Source organism: Megalops cyprinoides, chromosome 3 (genome assembly GCF_013368585.1).
Source record: "Megalops cyprinoides isolate fMegCyp1 chromosome 3, fMegCyp1.pri, whole genome shotgun sequence".
NCBI classification, from domain to species: Eukaryota; Metazoa; Chordata; class Actinopteri; order Elopiformes; family Megalopidae; genus Megalops; species Megalops cyprinoides.
In genome coordinates, this window is record NC_050585.1 from 28168047 (window position 1) to 28189562 (window position 21516).

The window sequence follows — 21516 nt, forward strand, 5'->3', positions numbered from 1 at the left end:
AGAGAGTCTTCTTGATGATAGTCAATATGGGCATCATGCTGGTCCCAGTTGTGCGCCAAGGGCACCAGCTGGTCTCAGAGGGTGGGGAGGTTACTGCAACTGGGGCACCATGGCAGAAAATGAGGGCAGGAACGTGACACACTTTGCAGACACTTCCTGCATCATGCAGCAAGCATGAGTGTCATACATAAAGACCAGTGCCATCTTTCAAAATGCATAGCTGTATCCTCAGAATGCATAGAAGTATGGAATGTTTTAAGCCTATTCCAAAACTCAAGTACACCGCAAGGAGTATGTGTTAGAATTCCCAAGATGTGTTCTTGCGTACATTGAAGCATACTTATCCATTCTTGTTGTTCCCAGAAGTCCTAGCTATTTTAAACTACCTATTCAAATTTAGACTGGGGAAAAATGGAGCAGCAATGAAGGATTTTGTGTGCAGTTGTTCGTAGACAACAAGCATTTTATAGTCTGTGCTTCCTCACCTTGGAATAGTTCTGGAGATATTAATGGCTTCTTTTAAAATACATCAGGAGCTTTGATAAATGTACTCATTATACATGTAAGATCAAATGGCATAGCACAGTAATAATGGGACAGCGTTTCAAGTCTCACCAATTTTATGCATACTGCACACTTGCATACTTGATACGTACTCAGTATAATTTTTGGCAGTACATACTACCGAGTACTGCACACTTTATGGAAATATTCAGCTCATACCCATGCCCATGCTCAGACCAGACAATCTCATGCATTACATTAAATGGCTTACACAAAAGCTCAATGTGGAAGGGGAAGGGCCTGGGCATTTGACACTGACTATCCCCACATGTGCATCACGCATTGCACACTGGAGACCTGACGCAGACTCCTGCCATGAGGACAAGATACACAGTCATTTGTCCCCACTGTCTGTCACAAGGATAAGAGCAAGCAGCGGGCACAAACGCAGCAAAGAGAAGACCTGTTTGGCCATCCTGTATAGAAGTGAGGAGAGATGAAGAGAGAACAGGAGGGAACAAAAGGGAAAGAATGACAATAGCAGGGGGTCGGACAAGCTGGGAAAAAGAGTCTGACACTGCCATAAAAGACAGCCACGTAGCATAAAGGAGAAGGAGAAAGGGAAGTGGCTGGACTGTTGCGCAAATGAAAGGGCCAGACATATTGAAAGAGGTAGCAGATGTAGATATGTACAACAGCTGGATACAAAAGTGAGATCACTAATAAAGATCTTGCACAAAACACTGGTATGAAAAATAACACCTTAAGCAAATGCAAGTTAAAATTTAGACACAAGTGCTAAGCGAAAAAAAGAAAATCATGTACTCATGCAGTGCTACCATGAGGCCAATGAACTTCGTCGCTGCCACAGACTCAAGGAACAATATCACATGGGCAGAATAGACCATTCAGAGCATAGTAAGTAAAGGTAATGAAAGTAGCAGTGATTATACAAGAGCAGATGGGATTTCAAGGGTATCTGATAAGGAATATGAATGAGGAGTGGTAGGCAGAGAACAGCATGTGTGAACTGATAAAGCGCAGGACAAGATTTCCATCAACCCCATGTATGAGGATCTCTGGAGGTGTTTGATAATGTCCCAGGGGATGTGTGAGGTGAACCACAAATTTGGATTCCATGATTATTAACAAAATGAAATGACAAGCAAATCATTTCTGAAACAATGTGTGCTCCTATCTCGACTAGTGCAGTAATGTTTTGTGGTTGGCAAGGTCAGTCATTGGCCAAGAAAGGAAACACCAGCATGCATGTTGATTTTCAGTTTTCTGATTTTGCAAGCAAATAACAATATGTAGAACCGACTGAAATGGGATGTGGGGAAAAAGTGACAGGGCTATTGAGCACCCTCCTCCAGACTTGAAATCAGAGGAACTGAAAGACTGTCAGTTGCAAGAGGAGTGCATACTCATTGGATTTCCTTCCATGACTACCAATACAGCACAACCAATGCACCCTCTATGGAGAGATCATAAGAAACAGCAGTATGAAGTTGGCACATCTCGACTGCATCTTATTACCGAACATCCATGAGAGGTCCATCAGAGGTTTTTTTTTTTAAAGAATGCATTCCCAATCCAGTACATGTCATCTGACAACACAAAAAGCTTCCACTACCACACTTAAGGCCTCATAAGCAGTCTTGTTACTTGTAGATATGTCCAAAAATCCACTGACAGTAGAATTCTTTTGGCTACAGCCGTGCTTGCAGAGACATGGCTAGATAAAAAAAAACAGATAATACACTCAAGGCAATCCTCATGACACCATTGGTCACAGGATCAATGATATGGCTTATCACATTGTTGCCCAATCTGAACAGAAAATGAAAGCGTGAATACATTTGTCTTCCAGCTTCACGTATCTACAGACACCAGTGAGGATGCGCAGCTAATTGCATTGATTGATACAGAGAAATGATCATCATTAGTAAGCATATACTGTCCAGCAAAAGTTTAAAGGGAAGAGCAACCCAGGAGAACTTCCTTGATGTTATTAACGGCTTTTTCTCTGAACATGGTAAGAGTTGAAACCTGTTTCCTAATTTGATGCAGCACAAACCATGCGATCAGACTCTTAGGCTTCCTCAGAAATAAAAAAAGAGAGGACACACTGCAATACACAGACAGACATTCGCTGCTAAGAAGATGAGTGCTGAGCCTCACAGTTATAAATGGTGCAAATTAATTAATCAAGTTCATCAAGTCCACGCTTTTCATGTTCACCTGTTTCCCAAACTATGCAAAAGCACAGGATCTTATTACTAGGAGATGGTGCTTTACAATGAGGGGACTGTATTGTATATATACTGCAAAGACTATTTGAACTGCAAGCTGAAAATTGAGGTGCACAGCTTCCTGCCTGAACATTCATTCTCTCCTGTCACTGTGTTTGAAAACAGTGAGCAGCTCATGAGGCTTGCCTATCCTGTCATCAACATCCTGAATATAAACAATAAACTGTGAGGTTTTTATGAAAACAGCAGAATTCTGGGAAAGAAAGGGGATGTGTTTTAGTTGTGTCCTACAGCTTGATGCTTTGTTTCTTGGCATTGCAAAATCTGAGATGAATGAGAAAAATTTAAACAACAGCGCATGCAGTACAAACCTTGTCATGTGAACCTGTGTGGACTGGTCCCTCACAACAGTTATTGCCGTGGACTGAAGAGATCTAAAGACATCTCTGGAGGTCCTAGAACATCTTTGAACGGGAACAGGAGATTATCACTAATACCTGAACCAGCTATCATATACTGGACTGTAACAAGACCTGTAACAAAAGACCATGGCATGGGAAATTGTCTGGCTCCACACTTTCACAGCTCTAGTGGAAGAAATAGTCCAACATGGGGAAATGTGCTTCAGATCAGCTGCCACCATTTGGATGTACCTGCTAATGTGAAGCATAATCTTCAGCAATGACCCCAATCAACACAGTCCACAAGAACAGACTCAATCTGGATCAAAGCTTAGTCACTGCAATGTGATTAAGTTTCTGCAGTGTTACAATGGCTTTGATAATGTCTAGTCAGGTCAATGTTAGTAGACTATATTGAAGCAGCTTTAGCATTTCTGTTCTTCTGGTGGATGGGGCACATACTTGAGACAACCCAGATCACAATAAGGGGGCAGGCCACAATAAAAAAAATATTGTGAATCACAGATTTATGTAACCAATGAAGTCCGCAAGTTGAGCAGACAACTGAAAATGGTTGTGTGTTTTTGCATTCAAGCAAGAAACTGTCCATGAAACAGACAAAATCTAACATGAAGATTGAAACTAAAGCCATCTGAATTCAACCCTGATGTCAGAAAGAAACAAGCAAGGACAGGCACATCAAAAGCATGTTTATGTAACTGCTCTCAGCTTCATTCAAGCTATACTGTGTTGCAGAAAGGTACTGGTTTCAAGCACTTGAGACACCCAGTTGCTGCATATAACAAGTACAAATTTATTTATGTACACAATATGAGTAGAAAGCAGCCAGTAACCCATTCATTTTAAAAAGCCTGCCTTTCACAGTCATGTTTATACAAAACAAAAAAGAAAAATATAAACAAGAAGTAAGTATTTAAATGATTAATAAAAAACCTTAATCAGGCAAACCAATATACTTTCAAATTGTGACATGACAAAATTTCTGAAATAAAAGACATTACAAGTTATAGGGCAAAAAGCTATGCAGTGGGTCTGTTGAAGTAGATTTCCTTTTAAGTGGAAAAAAAGAAAGCAAGGCTATAATATCCAATGGTAGTAGCCATATCTGTTGTAAATACACTATCCATTTATCCATATAAATGGATAATTGCCTCAGTAATTTCCATGAAACAAATTAGTTTGCAGGCAGCGGGAGGATCACACTTTGGAACTGGCCACATCTTGTGGGCCCGCAGCTTCCAATTATCTGCATGATCATTTGAGGATGGACCAGCTAAATATTGCAAATACACTCTTGGCAATGTCTCCCAATATCTTCCTTCTCCTGTAACCATTGTTCTTCCTTAATATAAGACAGGGAGGGCAACAACATCTCGTGATCCACAGGGATTCAGATGAAATGAAAAAAAAATCTGTTCATATATATGAGGATCCTAATTTTCTGTAGCCTGTATATATTATATGTGCAGTTTGTCACAACTCTTTTAGTGTCCTGTTTAGTGTGACAAATATGGGTTCTCCCTCTGCAACACAGCAGAGGCTGAGGATTTCCATTCTAATCTCATACAGACAAGAAAGGTGTTATAAAGTGATGGCGTGGGTGGATCTGGACAGGGATTAAATACCGCGCAATGTTGGGATGCTTTTCATGTGGAATGCTAAGCCCTCAAGAATGCTGATGACAGTTTTATGATGAAGGCGTTCTCTGTATAAGTAGCTCGCCCAGCGTGAATAACAGTTTTAATGAACTGAAGACTCAATGACTCTAAAACTCCAAACCGTATGGAATCTGTTTGTGTTGAAAAGCTTATTTAAGCAGAAATAAATTGAACTGCTTCGAGTATGGCCATTGTAAGGTGTCAGGACTTCACATGTATGATATGACAAATAATACTGAGATATTAAACGTATGAAATTGGGTTAATGTCAACAATAAATGGCTAAAAATTAAATATGTTTTGTGAGTGATTTTAAAGGCATGTTCTACTTCTTCGGCACTGAATGAATATAACACCTCTTCTCCTTGTGAAAGTAACAGTTTTAGATTTTCAAGAATATTTATGGTAATTAACAGGGGTGTTAGCTGGCACAGAGACACAACTAATTCTCAAGTGTTCTTCCCATATGGTAATTTGGCAACTCCTCAATTAATTAATTCTACTCCTCCATGCAAGCCTCTGACCAGCATCATGGAGTGCATGGGGACAGTTTCCAAGCAACCGTATTGAAACAAGCAGCCAATATAGTCAGATGTGAACTCTGTGCCCAAAGGGTAGCCAAGGGAAGAAGAGATACAAACCTCAATTTGCGTTCTGAAACTGAGTGGAAATTCAAACAGAAAGTAGATTCCTCCTTGCAAGTGTTACAAAATACGCCGTAAACTTTGTGTGATCCTCTGTTACTAAATAAGAATTATGAAGTCTTTTACAACGTTACAGGCCTTTTGACTGTAGCTAGCTGAGGCACCATCCACAAACACACCACAGGAACACTTACACAAAAACCAGTAAGTAGGAATGGGTCCTTTCCCATTGGTGTCCCCTATTACTCTGTTCTGCCTCTAATATCCAATCTGTTCCCTTGTCAACAATAACATGGCTCCCCTAATGTCCTTGCCATTAATTGATAACCATGCCCTTTTAATCACCACTGACCAACACCTGACTGACACCTTTCACCAAAACTTCCACCTCACCATGAGTGACATACATTTCATACTCTAGATTGCCTCACTTTCTAATTGATGGGAAGGGAAATGGAAAGCCTGGTCTTCAACATACAATTATAATTTAAAAAACAAAACAGAACAAATTAGTGTCATTGAGACTATGGGAGAAGCCCCACTTTATCAAACTTCACTGCAGCAAAACACACCACTTTTGTCTGAGGAATTTCAGCAGAGTTTAAGGCATATTAAGTGTGCTCTGTCAAAAATGTGTTACCTGACCTCTGACTGCCTCTTCCTTCAAGCCCCCACATCCCATGTGAAGGCCAGACTAGAAAGCAAGCCAGAAACCTGGGGTAACTATCCCTACTGTGTGTATGTGTGCATGTGTATGCGAGGAAGAAGGAGGGGGTGTATTTTAATTCTGTGAACGAAACCCTCCAAAGCGGACCTATTGGGCCGGGAGGGGGGTGCGTTAAGTGGGCCTTAAGTGGCAGTGGAGTTCTGAAAGTCAGCGGAAAGAGTTACGTAAACACATTACCAACGAACGCGGGAAGGTGACCGGGCATGCAGGCCGGCTTTCCTGCAGCTCCGACACGCACAGGCCCTACTCCCTTGCGTTGTTAAAGCCCTATCTGGAAGGTGTTTGTGCTGCACCGGTGAAGCTTGACCTCATATGCTGACACACAACAGGTTAGCACAGGGGTCTGCATGGGTGAGATGAGGTCCTTAGCGCGCTGCCTGGAAGTTAGCAAAGAAAAAAAAAAGCTCCGTGGTGCTTCAGGCTTGGACGTTCATCGGGTGTAGCCGTGCGTGACCTGCTGGTGGGTCCCGCCAGGGGAACGCTTTGGGAAAGGCAGCCCGCTGGAACCCAGCCAAACGGGCAGTGCTGCAAACTCCAAACCACATCCAGGGTTATTTGGGTGACGCCGCGCCTGGAGACCACAGACAGAGGAGATAGAGCAATCTACATAAAGTTATTGCCGGAAAAGAATATTTCAGCATGTTCCTTTCTATAGTGATTTATTAAGACTGCAAGATAGAAAAAAGACGTTTCACGGCAATGAAGAAAAAAACAATAAGTTACACCACATAAATAATAGCTTTCTCCATTTTGTGCAAAACATGATCATGATCGTGTTACAGTAGAAAACATACAGGGCAAGATGATTGCAATGACCGCTGGGTTATCTGAACTTTGCTGTGATGTAAATATGATCCCCTGAGAGAAACTAAGGGAACTGAGTTCAAATAAATTCCAAGTAAAATAATGTATTTAATCAGAATTTTATTTCGGTCAATCTATAGGCTATAAAATGTCGAATAATGCAGTGGTTTGCAAGAGGAATAATGGGAGCATTGGCACTTCTCGTAGATATCACCAACTGCGCAATAAGAAGGGAACGAGTTTTTACAGACCGGGCAGACGTCTTTGCGCATGATGACGAATGGCTGATAAGCAGGTACCATTTGCCAAGCTGATGCGAGCTCCTTTATGTGCTAATGAAATTAATTAGGGGGCGTTTACAAGGTGGAGATCTAAAACCATTCAACTGCGCACAATTTCAAGATCATCTGTGATTTATAGATTTCACATTTGGGAGAGTGGCGTACGCACGTTTTTTTGTGCGTACGTTCATTTTCTCTGAATCACACATTGACGCACATTTCAGAAATGATCTTAGATCAAATGTAGGATGGTTTCTATGCAACTTTTTTATAAATGAGACCCCTGGTTACATTTGCCAAGTAACATATCTGATCCCAGTTACAATGACAATGAGTCACAGAGGGGATTCCTTTGTGAGCTGTTTGTGCTGCAACTTTAAGAGAGTGGCGAAAATGCTGGGACATTGGGATGCAGCCATAAATCTTCAGACCTTGTCCATCTCAGTGGCGCTGATGTCACTCTCATCCGAACTCACTTTCTGTCCTCTTCTGACTTCAGTCTGGACTCACCGGCCTCGGACGGGAAAACGTTCCTCAGCTGCTCAATCACCTGCTGGAGCTGCAGCACAGTGTCCTCCTGCTCCTGCTCGATGTCCTCCTCTGTGGATGCATGGGACACAAAACCCAAATCTCAGCACACGAGGAGGCCTGCGCTCCATGGTTCCCCTCTCAATATTACTGCACCAAACAGCCCCCACACAACCACTCAGCATGAGGTATCTGAGGGCCAAGGACTCTTTCCTGTATCCCTTCTGATATAAATGGCATACATTTACAGTCTGCTCTGAGGAGGTACAGCAACAACACAGCATGCTGCATCGCTCTGGTTTAATAACTTTCTCAACCAGTTTTGGCACTGAGTAGCTCTGCGTCCATTAAAGAGGTGCCGTGCATCGTGGAATGTGACTGTGACCCTCACTGGCCCACCACTCCCTACCCATTCACTCTAGTTGATTTTTATGTTGATGCATGTTACCGGTGGCCTCTGTCTCTGGGGTGGTTCTGCTCAGCTGCTCTCCCTGGCGGCCACTCCCAGACACAGGCGAGGACACTGACGATGGCGCAGAGTTAGTCTCGGAGTCCCCTTTGGGCTGACAAGGAAAAACACTTTGTTCCAGAAACCTCTTTCTAGGTCCACCCACGAACGGCGCATTCAAACCTTTATTTTTAATGACATTCAACCAAAGCGGAGACAAAAACACAGTCTTCAGCAAAATAAAACTTCAGCTTCCTGCAAAACTTCAGTTCAGATTAGCAGGGGACTCAATCCTCGTTCCACACCTTTTTCAATTCACCTTCTCTCTGAGGAAATGAAAAGCCGCAGCTGGCGCTGAAAAGAAAAAAAGGTTCTCCTTCTGCCTCAGAACGCACAGAAGTAACAGCTAGAATTAAGATGGGAAGAACTGGCCTAATTGCAAATAAATCCAGTGAAAATGTGATAGTTGAAGGGCCTTGAGTCCTTTGACGTGTGTTAAAAAGAAAAAAAAAACTAAATACTTCTCTTCTTACACCTTGAGATATTGATTCCTATCTTTTCAATCCCCTCTGTCTTCCCTTTCTTTACAGCAACTGGTCTCCTTGATTCTAAATCTATCCAGCCATTCTTTGCTATTCTTCTGCTCCTTTATACACATTGTTCCCTGTATATGTCTATCCTCCCTATCTACCTACTCAGTAGCTATGAATTCCCACACAATAAAAGCATAAAGACTGCAACTGATGTAGGCATAGCATTGCTTACATTTGGCTTGAAGGAGTCACACCTGGCCATGGGCTGAGGTTGTTGACCCCCCCCAATTGGACATCATAATCAGGGAAAAGAAATGGAGGAGATGGGGTGGAGGAGGGATCAGCTGACGTAGAAAGGAGGTGATAAGTGAGGTTTTTATAGCCATGGATAGGACCAGTTTGTCTAGGTTTGCTTACTTGCTTAGGGATTGTATGAAAATTCTCCCTCTGAATCTTAATTTGGAACTTCAATTGCTCCTGTCTATATAAATCCTCCCCCAAGTCCTTTCACTTCGTCTCCCTGCCACTGTTTGTGTCGCTCCAGTGTTTTTCCCCCCTCCCTCACCTGCAGCAATAGCTCTCTCAGCCGGCGGAGCTGGGACTCCAGCTGCTTGTTGTGGTCCTCCAGGATCTGCATGCGAGTCTCCAGCCGGGTTTTGTGTTGCCTCAAGACCCGGGCCTCCGCCAGGAGCTCCTCGTCCTGCTGTTCCGTGGGAGACCCAGGGGTGCCCTCCGCCAGCTGGGGAGAGGCCGCCGCCTCTGCGTGCTGCCATTTCAGCCGCCGATACTCCCCCTGCAGGATCCTGAGAGAAAGACACTCCCTTTTTTTCTCTCGTTGTGGAGCTTCTGGTGGAGCCTAGATTTCAATGTGCAACCTCATAGTGCCTTGATATTTATGACAAAGAGAAGTACCTTTGCATGCATTATCATTTGTCCATTACAGCATACCATTTCTACAACTCTGAATATTTTAAGAATACAGAAATATGGTTCAATAGAGATTTTCCCTCATAAGACCAATATGCACTCACAAGGACCTGTGCTATATATATCACGGGCATTCATCATATACTTCAATGATTCAAAGGCACCAAAAATAATTAGGTCATCCATCAAGGTAAGTTCGCTAATTATTTGCTTAATTAATCAATCAATCACATACAGCACTATGGAAGTGAAATGAATCATTCAGCACATGTTAGGACTGACAGCTCAGGGTTACAATGAAGACCATGAAAGATACATGAATAAGAATACTAGATATTATACTCCTGGATTCACCTCAGGTATGAAATCATGTAAATGCATCATGTATTTTACAAAATGAACCATTAAAAATGCTGGAAAGGAAGGATGGAAATGCTTACAAACTGTAGTGTATTCCGTAGAGTAACTTTAATTCAGACAATCTTCATATTTCATAGTAAAGTGAATGACTGAGTGGCTTCATTGACATGTAACATAGTGGTAAGGAGCAGGGCTCGTAACCAAAAGGTTGCTGGTTCGATTCCTTGATGGGGCACTGCTGCTGTACCCTTGGGCAACCCAGAATTGCCTCAGTTAATATCCCACTGTATAAATGGATAACATGTAAAATTTTAACCCATGTAAGTTGCTCTGGATAAGAGTGCCTGCTAAAATGACAATTATGTAATAACATAATGACTAATGCAGTGAAATAACTGGGATTACAACCAGAAGGTTGTTCATTCAATTCCCCGTTGAGCCATTGCCAGTGAATCCTTGGACAAGATGTTTGACCTGATTTGCTTCAGTAATATCCACCTGCACAAATGATCCCATTATGGTAAGCTCTAGTATTTCAAGTCTCTCTGGAAAAGAGTCTTTAAGAACATATGTAATGTAATGTATGCATTGCTGAGTGTGTGGGAATGTAGTATAGTGGTAAGGTGCAGGGCTTGTAACCAAAAGGTAGCTGGTTTAATTCCCTGCTGGGCCACTGCTGCTGTACCCTTTGGCAAGGTACATAACCCACAACTGCCTCAGTAAATATCCAGCTGTATAAATGGACAACATATAAAAATTATAATATGTAAGTCAGTCTGGATAATAGCAACTGCTCAATGACAGTAATGTAATGTAATGAACCCACTTGAACACCTTTGTTTTTACAACTTCAGTGCCCATAGGTCCATCTGCCTATGGTGCCCTTGGCAGCATGACCATGCCTGTCAGCAGAGGGCTTGTGTCCCCTCACCTGTTCTCATTCTCCAGACGGGCCAGCGTCCTCTGCAGCTCGTCCTTGTCCTCACAGTTGATGTTACCCAGGATGTGCTGGCTGGTCAGGGAGTCCTGCTCCAGGGCGGGACTGGGGTGACGCAAGAGGTACTGCTCTTCATCTCTGAGCCCCCACAGAGGAGAGACACAGTATACTGAGTGACACTGGCACCGGCAGCACTGACACTGAGATACAGAACGCTAACACTAACAAGCAGACACCGAAAAAACACTGACATTCAAACACAATCCGTAACATGCAGACAAAGAGCAAAAATTACAGTCACACTAACAGCATAGCAACACCAACACTGACACCAGTACACCTAAGACAGTGAATCGCTAAACACTTTTATGGAACAAAATACAGCACAGTGCACAGTGGAAATTGGCACAAAGCCAATATCTCCAACGGTAATGTCTGTGGATCAAGCAGGAGGGATGCAATAAATTAATAGAGAGGTTTTTAAGCTGCGAACAATCTTCCTCAGTGCAGGGCCTATGCACACGACAGCTCACTAGCAGCTAGTTTGACAGGCAGCAGACCTTGGCTGACATCTAACTCTTGTTAGGGCTCAGTCACTTGGCGGATGCCGTCTTGAATAAGCAGCCCCTCTCACGCTCATCCTCCCACTCTCGCGCCCTCACCATTCTACCTGCTACCCTGCTGGTCTTCTGCACAAGCCCCTGTCTGTTGCTGCTGCTGCACTCTTCACTGTCAAAGTCTGTTACACTGTATGTGTAACAAGTGCTACCATTGCTGCCATCATTTGCATCATCATTCTAACACACAAACACACATACACCAACACACACACACAAAACCACAGATGCACGCCTGCGCACAAACACACACACACAAACACACACACACACTGCCAGGCTCCTGCTTGAAGGCCATGACTTTGAGTGGAAGGTGTGTGGGATGGTGATACACTCACAGGCTTTCATCAGGCGAAAGGCTGTCAGTGAAGAAGGAGCAGTTCTGGTTCTCCATCTCCGCCAGTCTGGAAGGGAGCAGACAGTTAGACAGATGAAACACACTCAGGGTACATTGAAGAAAGGTGCTAAGTGGCTTTTGTGGTCTTAGGCTTTGTGATTGACTGCAAAAAACTCCACTAAACTCTCACACCACTGGAGGACCAGAGATGGGGAGGGAGGTCAGCGATGATAAAGAGGCTGATAGGAAATCAATACTGCATCTCCTGCTCTCCCACGTACCTCCCACCAACCACTGCACTCAGCTGGCACTGATAGCACTATCCTCCTAAACACTCAGGGCCTTCTCTTAGTCAGACACTGCTCAATTCAATCACCGGTGCCTTTATCTAAGAGGTCCAGGACTACAGGGTAAGGATGGAGCCCCTGCCACAATGCTCCTCGGAAAGAACTGCAAATCCCCCAAAATCCCACTGAATCCACATACCTCCTCATTCCTGATACAATCTTAACATCTGTATTCTGTGCTATGTAGCCAAAAGATGCATTAGTGTTTATATTATTGGCAAGAGCTTCTGGACCTTATACGATGGCTTGAGTCTATTCACATAACCAACAGCTACCAGTGGTCATGTGTCATGTGTCATATGTCAGAAGTTAAATACAGCAGGTTTACAACTCTTTCCCACTCAAAAAAAAAACCTGGAAACCATTTCCATGTCACGATGCAAATCCACATACAAAAGTGAGAACGTAAAGAGCGCCTCAGATCCTCACAGTACTACATATTTCTCAACGATAAAAGAGACTGTGCTTCACTCTCAATCACCTCAGCGCAAATCCTTCCTTTAAGAGGAAACTGAAAACATGAAAAATCAGACTTAGCCTTCAGGGATCCAGAGTCATTACAGAATTAAGGAAAAACACTCTTAGCTGTAAAAATGCATTTCCCTTCTGGGGAGCTAATTGATAGACTCCCCCCCGGTGACATGCCACAGAGTTTCTGAAATAGCATTTCTGCGGGGTTGACATTCAAGATTTGAAAGCAATTTAGAGTTCTATTAGCACTCAGAAGCTAATCATGACATTGATGAGGAAAACAAACGTAAGTGGCAAAACTTCTTATTTCTCATGCTTTTGTAGAGCTTGAAATTTGTGTGATAAACTGCATAAGAACCATTTAAATAAGCCTCGGAGTAGAGCTGACTGTCTGAGTCATAAAAGAGTTGTCTTTCTCAATTTAGAAAAAGCTCAAGATCTCATTGAGGGACGGCGTTGACTAGACAAATATGCCTTTTCTTCCATTCGTCTTCCCAGAGTGTTTACAGCCGAGCTGTGCTCTGTACTCAAAGCTCGGCTCTGCCTTCAGACACGCTGAGTAGATGATATAACAACGACATACAAGGAGAGTGATTACCTTATTAAACCAGTGAAATCAGAAATCGGAACTTATTTCAAGTCCCAGATGACAGAAAAACAAAGACAAAGTGGATTTTTCTGCTCAGTTTGGCAAATCTGCTTCACTGCTTCTGACTTTTTTTTTTTTTGCTTATTCGTTTTTTGTAAAAAGCACTGGCAGACACTTATTTCTGGCACTGCCAAGAAATAAACTATCTGGAGCCAGAGGGTTGTGCCAATACAATCTTCTAATTAACGGTGAATGTATATGCAGAATTTATTTTGGAAAGGAAACAATTAATACATGCAGCAAAAAAAACCTGAAGGATGGAGACAGGAAGAGCGAGATTAAATGCCTTAATTTCACTGTTTGTGTGGAAGGAGAAACACAAAACAAACAGTGACCTCTGACTTCTGCTGTAGTCAAGCATGGCTAATTGTGCAAGCAAAGTTGGCTCCTGAAATGCTACAGCAGTCCCTGCCGTAATTACAGGGTCATTTGTGCTGGAACATCAGAGGGGCCTGGTCAGCCCGCAGCCCCACGGAAGGGCACTGGTGTGCACAGCGCCGGGTGAACCCTGCTGACCCCGTGGAAATCAATCTGGCCTGCTGGGCCTCGCGCCCTCCCAGCATGCACCGATCCTCATTAGCGCCACATCAGAGAGCAGGCCCTTGACTCTCTGTCCCACTCCTTTCCCCTCCGGAAGCAGGGCTTCATCCGCGGGCACTGATTCAAATTAAATGTCACTCACGAATTCCCGCGGGAGGAACGTGTCTGACTGGAGCGAACGGCCCCGAGTCCTACCTGCTGGCGAAGTGCTCAATCCTGGAGTGGGTGTCCGCGTGGGGAAGCTTGGGAGAGGAGCCAGGGCTGGCGGGGACACACAGAGACGTGAACGTCAATCGTGGAGCTGACAAGCCGTTACAAAGAAGAGTTCCACAGCTCCCTCGTGGGGACTCCTCCACTTACATTTGTCAGCCAACCACCCCCCCCCCCACCACCACTGCACCCCCTCTCCCCATAGCCCCATTACACAACTCTCTATCTCAAGGAGTCACTCCAGAGAAGTCTACTGCCATCCACTATGAACGTCAGAAAACCTGAATGCGTCAGAACCATTTCAACATATCCAGGCCTGGCTTGTTCTACTTCATTTGTTGAGATGACAATTGATTTGCTTGTTGAAATCCCTTCCAGTTCCAGTTAAGGTTTCACTTTTGCTGTGGGCCTGTGCCTCTGCATTTGGTCGTGAGGGTCTGACTTACGTGTCTGCGCTTTCAGCCCCCAGCACTGACTGCACTGGCAGGTAGCCCCTCTGAGGGTGCTTGCTGAAGTACTGCTTGGACCGGAACTTGTTTTTCAGTGTCTTGGCAAAGTCTCGCATCTTCTCCCCCGAGGTGGTCTGCCGGGATGAGGAAAACAAAGAGCGAGACTCCTCAGCTGCTCCAAAAGAACATCTCACAGGCCGCAAAGTTTTTATCACCCCCCCCCCCCCCCCCACAACAAAATGACAGATGAACTCCCATCCATGGGAACTAGATAAGAATATGCATTCCCAGCGGGAAATGACTTAATGCTATTAAATTGTCCCAGGTCCTTCTGTGTGTCCTTGAAGTTCTGCTATTCTGTTCTGTCAGTTCTGAGATTTTAACACATTGCTGTGGTAAATCTCATGCACCAGAAAGCAAGAAAGTTTCCCCGTGTTTCAATTCCATTTCCTCCAAAGCAAAAAAACAACAGTCAAAATAATGAGGGAAAAAATCGTTTTCAGCAAGTCTTTGCTAGACTTGTTCTTGGGGAAAACTACAGGCACAAAAATTATTGCAGGCTTCAGAGACTGAGAATGGCACTAGCCAATACAATTACAAGTTCAAGTCCCATCTGACACAGAGAGAAAAGAAAGGATATTCGGAGAACCTTCACTATTTCACTATTCTCCCTTTAATTATATGGGAGCATAGAGTGACTGAGTTTGTGCATTTAGCATGCCGTAATCACAAAGAACTTTGAAATCATATGCATATCTATGCTTTCCCCCTGCCATGGTGGGGTCCTCATCAAAAATTCTATCAGCAGTACCCATAATTATGACCTACACTTCAGTACTACAGTAGTAAAAGTCAGTTAATTGTGGAAACTATAGGTATGCCCCGCATGCCCTAGATTAACAGCCCCACCTTTCTTACACTGGAGCAACACATTACAACTCGTTATCCAGCCACAACTTGGTTCTGACATCTACACCATCACAATAAATAATAATGTTCTGAGACAGTCATTTGTCTGTATTCTGACCAGGTTTACTTGACCGCCAATGAGGCAGCAGTAGTCAGCCTGGGCTCCAGATCTCTGTTGGTGTGAGCAGAGCAGGGCACCATACCGGGGTATAGTACTCCATGATCGGATAGTGCAGCTTCTTTCCCTTGGAGGTCCGCCCTGTCAGGAAGCAGGTCTGGCAGATGTCTACATTAAACTGCTTGAGGCTGCGATACCTGGGGAGAGAGAGGGAGAGAGAACACCCTTGGTCAAAACCACCCACTTGTAATCCGCACAGTCATGATTGCACACTCATTCAAAACCGCTGGATCAGTCATATTCCCACGCTCATTCAAAACCACATGCCCAGTCAAAACCATTATAGGCCCACATCTCATTCAAAACCATATTCTCAACCAAAACAACTGACACTCATTCAACACCGCATGCTCATACAAAACCACAAGATCAGTCAAAACCACATTCTCATTAAAAAAACAACACCCTTAGACCGACCACACACACCACACACACAATTCAAAATAACACACTCACTAAGCATCACACAATAAACTAAAAAACAGACTCAGACTAAGCCCCATGCTTAGCCAAATACACTTCATTTGCAGGGTCCTGTGCTCCATGCTAATATGCCTGTTGGAGCCCCTTTCCTTTATGCAGGGGTCGCCTGCCTCACCTGAAGCCCCTGATTGGACACTGCTTGCAGACAGAGCACTTGGCCTGGTGCTTGGCGGACTCGGCCGCGGCTACACGGTGCAGCACAGGCAGCCACACCAGTGACTGCGGCTCCAGGCTCATCCACTCCAGGAAGTGGGACACCTCGATAGCCAGCTTTCCTGGGGCCTACAGCCATGGGGGGGTGTCAGCCAGATAGAGAAAGGGGGTGAGAGAAACAGCTAGAGAGGAAGTCATGACTCATGGAGAGATGGGGAGCAAGAGTAGGGGTGTTAGAGATCAGAGAAGGTGCATCCAGGAGGTCAGTTGCAAAGACCCCCGGATCCATGTTGTCTTTCAGCGAAAGGATGACAGGGGACAGGAACGAGTTAATGAAAGGTCCACGGGGGACGGCAGCAGACATTAACGGGCTCGGCGCTCACTGAACGCATGCGGAAATTGCATTTAAAGCCTGAATTCCCTCAGGCTCCTCCCTCTGCATAAAAGAAAACAGCATAATTAACATGTCATACCCCCACGGGTTGTAGAGGCATACTAGAGCGCAGCAGCAGCGTCTGTTAATGCCAGTCTCCTCCACCTGGCTCACAGCAGAAACTCACAGTAACCTGGGACCACTGCTGCGCTTTGACTGGGTGTACAGTGAGGCTGTGTCAGTGGCCCGGTTACCAACACAGCCCTACCCCTTTGACAGAATACTGTCAGGCAGGGATCCAGGTCTGAACAGCGGAGCACCTGGTGAACGGCCTAAACCTTAAACACCTTAGAGGAGTGTAATGACAGGGCAACAGACAACTTAACTACCCCAGTGGCCGAGTTTGTCCCCACCAGCAAAAAAAAGCAACAAACCGTGTAATCGCTCGACGGCTTGCTGATTTTAACACAGCCAGTGATTAGCTGATGGTTGAAGGGCTCCTGATTGGCAGAAAATTGATATCTCTTCCAGGATTACACCACTTGACATGGAGCAAATGTTGAAACGAATGGATTTTAATTAGCTGTGACTGTCATCAGAGGGGAAGACTTGAATAGGCAAGGGTTTAATCAAGGATCATGCTTTTTCCAAAGCCCTTATTAAAGTCACAAGGCTGGTTCCATGAATCAAAAATAGGACTAAAATCTTGACTTCCTCCAAAATTATCATTAGTGCACAGCTAGTGCTAATCAGTGTCACTGAAACTTGTGAAATGACATAAAATATAAATCACCTATTAAAATGTCTAAAGGCCTGCTGAAAAATCCTCTACAGTCCTCCAGTTAATGCTCCAGTTAATGGGCCTAACTCTGTGGTAGATTGCTCTGACTGTTGGACATTTCAGTAATTACGAATTGTAGCAAAGCATAAACTTTCACACACTCATCTTTGACATTATGCAGTTAGATTCAGACTTTGCCCATGGTTTAACCCTAGTAGTGCTCAGGGCCTCAAAAAACATGATCAAAACGTGCACAGGAATTCAAAATGATTCAACATATGCACTGGAAGTGATATGATAATTGGAATATGATCATTGACAGGCCGTGACAGACGATGGCAGGGTGTGGCGGCGCAGCTCACCATGCGGAAGCAGCTGCGGACGCTGGGCTCCACGTTGCTGCCCCCGAAGGCCGCCACCTCGCCCAGCTGCCGCGGGATCTGGACGGCTTCGTGCAGCAGGAGGCTGAGGTGGCGCTGGTCTGTCAGCCCACCAGGGCCTGACACCTGCCGGAACAGATCTGACATGCACACCGGACCACACAGACACACACACACACACACACATACAGCCACACACACACACACACACACACAAATCCACACATATACAGCCATATACACAAACACATACACACACACACACACACACACACACACACACACACAACCACACACACAAGCATACACACAAGCACACAGACACGCACACACACACACACACACACACACAAAACCACACACATACAGCCACACACACACACACACACACACACACATAAAACCACACACATACAGCCACACAAACACCCCACCACACATATATACATACACATACATGTGCAAAACCATGCACATACAGCCAGCCCCACACATGCAACCACACATGCACACAGACACAACCACACACATGCAACCATACTCAAATGCACATGCACGCACACACATACAGCCACAGCCACACACCCACATACAGTCACACACATGCAACCATTTACATACAGCCATATAACCACACATGCAGACAAAAACAACCATACACATGCAGCCACAAAAACACACACACACACAACCACACACGCTCATGGTTACACCCTAACCCAGACATATGGCTTGCAGAACTGTTTGATGATTTAACTGCTGAAAGGGAGTAAGTTCACAGAACAAAGTAATTACACAACAGAATTCCTAAATAAATTCAATTAATTTAACTTTACTTATTGGCAGATTGCAGACCTTGTTGCCTAGCCTGCTAAAAACGAATGAAATGGCTGTTCAGATCTGGAGAGACAACTTTGAAAAGGCCCTTGCCTCCATAGAGACAATCCTTGCCTCTCTCCTGACAGTGAGAAGATTGAGGCTGACAGTGAAGACTGAGACACTCTTCTCCCTGGAGGGGTAGTCACATGGTGGAAAGCAGTCCTGCTTTCTCTCTCTGATAGTACCATTTCGAACCTTGTCAAGATGCACTTCATTCAGATCTTGCTTTGATCATCTCATGACCATGTCTGTCAATAGAGGTTATGTTGAATGTGTGCCTCATGGGTCGATAATTCAATAAACCTTCCTGTTCCCGGTCATAAAAAAAGCCATCAAACAAGCAGATAATGCTATTTAATACCAGACTGTTTCTGTGGTATCTTCCTGTCTGTTTCCACCCTACAACTCTCCAAATGAGTATCAATACATGCATTGCTTCAGTATCAGCTTCATGGTGTTTATGTAGCTGAACCTTATAAGTATGCCCTGATGGACAGATAAACTGCTGACAATGTGAATCCCAATAGTGCTTTTCTGTCCGACGAGACCAAGCTAATCTTGGACCTAAACCCCAAAGCCGCAGCTGTGCTACTTGAGTCCTTCATATTCTATTCACAGATAAGAATGTAATACATAGGACACAGCCATCAAAAAACCCGGTGCCTTGGACTTTAATGGTCCATCTCAGCCAGCCAGTAGTAAACATGTTTGCCATTGACTCCATGAGCCTCCTGTAAATTATCCCATCCCCCTACTGTGCGGACAGAAGCGTCTCTATAAAACATGCAGACATGTCACCCCCCTGCCCCTACCACCATCACCACCACTGCCCCACAGCGTTCACTCACAAAGCCAGTCATAAAGGCATGCTAAAATGGTCCTCTTTTACCAGGGAGCCTATAAAAATCACTGGTAAATGAAAAATCAAAAAGGAAAATGGGAACAGCAAAGTTCACCAGAGCACAGGAGGAGAAGAACAGAAGGCCTCCAAAAACTGAACACTACTGAACAGCACTTTGTGTCTTAAAGAAACAGCTTATAACAAAATTTCATCTCATGGTAAGGGCATGGCCTTGCATAACACAGCCATCAAAGAAGATTACTTTGTTTTGCACAATGGCTGATGTTTGAGGACTTCATTACATGAACAGTGAGAGCTGCTCAGATCTCACAGACTCACATTTATATTTCTCCTGCACATCAACATTGCACAGGCACACCAGACCAGTCTTGAAGGACAGGACCCGCACCTTCCCATTCCGGCCACTAGAGGGAGAGAGCAGAAACACATGGAGGCATAGTGAACCTCACTACATCAAGAACGAGGGCAACAGACAAGAACACTGCACAATATCACTAACCGACTACATACTCAAATGTGTGTACACATAAGATGACAACAACCAAATACAATGCAAGGTATCATCCATGTCTATACTTTTTAGAATGCATATTATTGTTTGCGTACACAATCTTCATGTGAGTTTTGTTTGATCATAGCCTGAATACCATGCCTAAATATTACTGTACAATCCGGACCTCAACCACTAGGTGGCTAACGGTCTCATGAAAATGGATGAGAAAAACAGCTGCTAGTCTAATCAAGCAACAACCTCTCGGTTGTGACCCACAGCAGAAGGGTTAAATGTGAGCACAGGTATGCTGCTACCATCACAGAACAGACCAAAGCACAGTGATGTGATGTAAAGCCAGTGACCGGGTAGCTCCTCCCACTGAGTGTGGATCGATTTGAGCACCACAGCTGAGTGGAATAAAGCGGATTTGACTCATCCCACCACCAGCTCCTGTTGATTAGAATGAGGAAAGAACGGAACCTGCTCAAGCAGGACACACATGGTACCGTGTTTTCCTCAAACCCCCACCAGCTCATACCATTGAAGAAGATCAAATGGTACAGCTCTCAGTCTTACCACATACTGCATAATCAAGCCAGGGCCAAGAAGCTTGTTTTCTGCTGCAAGGGCAAATCGCTCATCTTCATTGTGAAAGGATGCATCTTACTTATAGCATAAGATTATGGCTGCCCTGCCCTGCCCAGGCCTCATTCTTATTCAGAGCAAGTATTTTTAAAAAAAAAAAAAAAAAAAAAAAAGAAAAAAGCAATTACCCAAACTGATGGGGAAAATATAGATATGAAACTCTCATTAGCAGCAGGTAGCTCACAGCCACAAACCGCAATTAAGACGAACTTAAAGCAGAATAGAAAGAAATTCTTTCGCGCAGTTGTTTTTTTCTACCATAATTGAGCCACCAAATTTCAATCAAAGCACAAGGCGTAGTGTGAGGTGAACCATTCGACAATCAAACTGGAGAGGCCTCTGTGCCGTTAATTGGCCCTGATTGGACTGGTGCCCACTTCTTCTTGATCTGCGTGAGATGAGATCCCTGCTCTCAGCACTAAGTGACGCGTTGTGTGTGACAGGAGACGTGGGGGTCTGAGGTCTGGGAGGCACACGATGGGGGACACCAAGGACAATGTCGGATGGGTGACCTACCTGTCGTACACATTGAGCAGCCAGTTGAGGCACATATCCACGCAGAGCGGGATGTTGACCAGCACTCCGCGCTCCTCCTCCAGCCGCTCATACAGGCTAGTCAGCGCCCGGATCACCTCCACCACGTCCATGGCACGTTCACCGTGCTGCAGCTCCTGCTCCCGGAACACGTCCGTCAGGCTGCCCAGGGTCAGCATGTCCACTGCGCCCACGCAG

The 21516-nt window shown here is 44.5% G+C and overlaps 1 protein-coding gene across 2 annotated transcripts in view; it reads right to left on the bottom strand.

The window, feature by feature from the left end:
• Window positions 1–4213: 4213 nt before the first annotated feature.
• LOC118775457 (dystrophin-related protein 2-like) overlaps window positions 4214–21516 on the bottom strand; it is a 33414-nt gene continuing 16111 nt past the window's right edge. Inside the window, exons 10-22 of one of the 2 annotated variants that reach the window (XM_036525392.1) lie at window positions 21301–21502; window positions 19965–20050; window positions 17888–18045; window positions 16334–16500; window positions 15761–15872; window positions 14646–14782; window positions 14185–14250; window positions 11984–12049; window positions 11023–11166; window positions 9370–9607; window positions 8272–8386; window positions 7727–7895; window positions 4214–6781 (exon numbers count right to left, since the gene is read on the bottom strand). In XM_036525392.1, coding sequence (XP_036381285.1) covers window positions 7768–7895; window positions 8272–8386; window positions 9370–9607; window positions 11023–11166; window positions 11984–12049; window positions 14185–14250; window positions 14646–14782; window positions 15761–15872; window positions 16334–16500; window positions 17888–18045; window positions 19965–20050; window positions 21301–21502 — 1619 coding nt within the window. In that variant the 3' untranslated portion in view covers window positions 4214–6781; window positions 7727–7767. The remainder of the gene's footprint in view (window positions 6782–7726; window positions 7896–8271; window positions 8387–9369; window positions 9608–11022; window positions 11167–11983; window positions 12050–14184; window positions 14251–14645; window positions 14783–15760; window positions 15873–16333; window positions 16501–17887; window positions 18046–19964; window positions 20051–21300; window positions 21503–21516) is intronic. The other variant, XM_036525391.1, reaches the window with a different exon arrangement.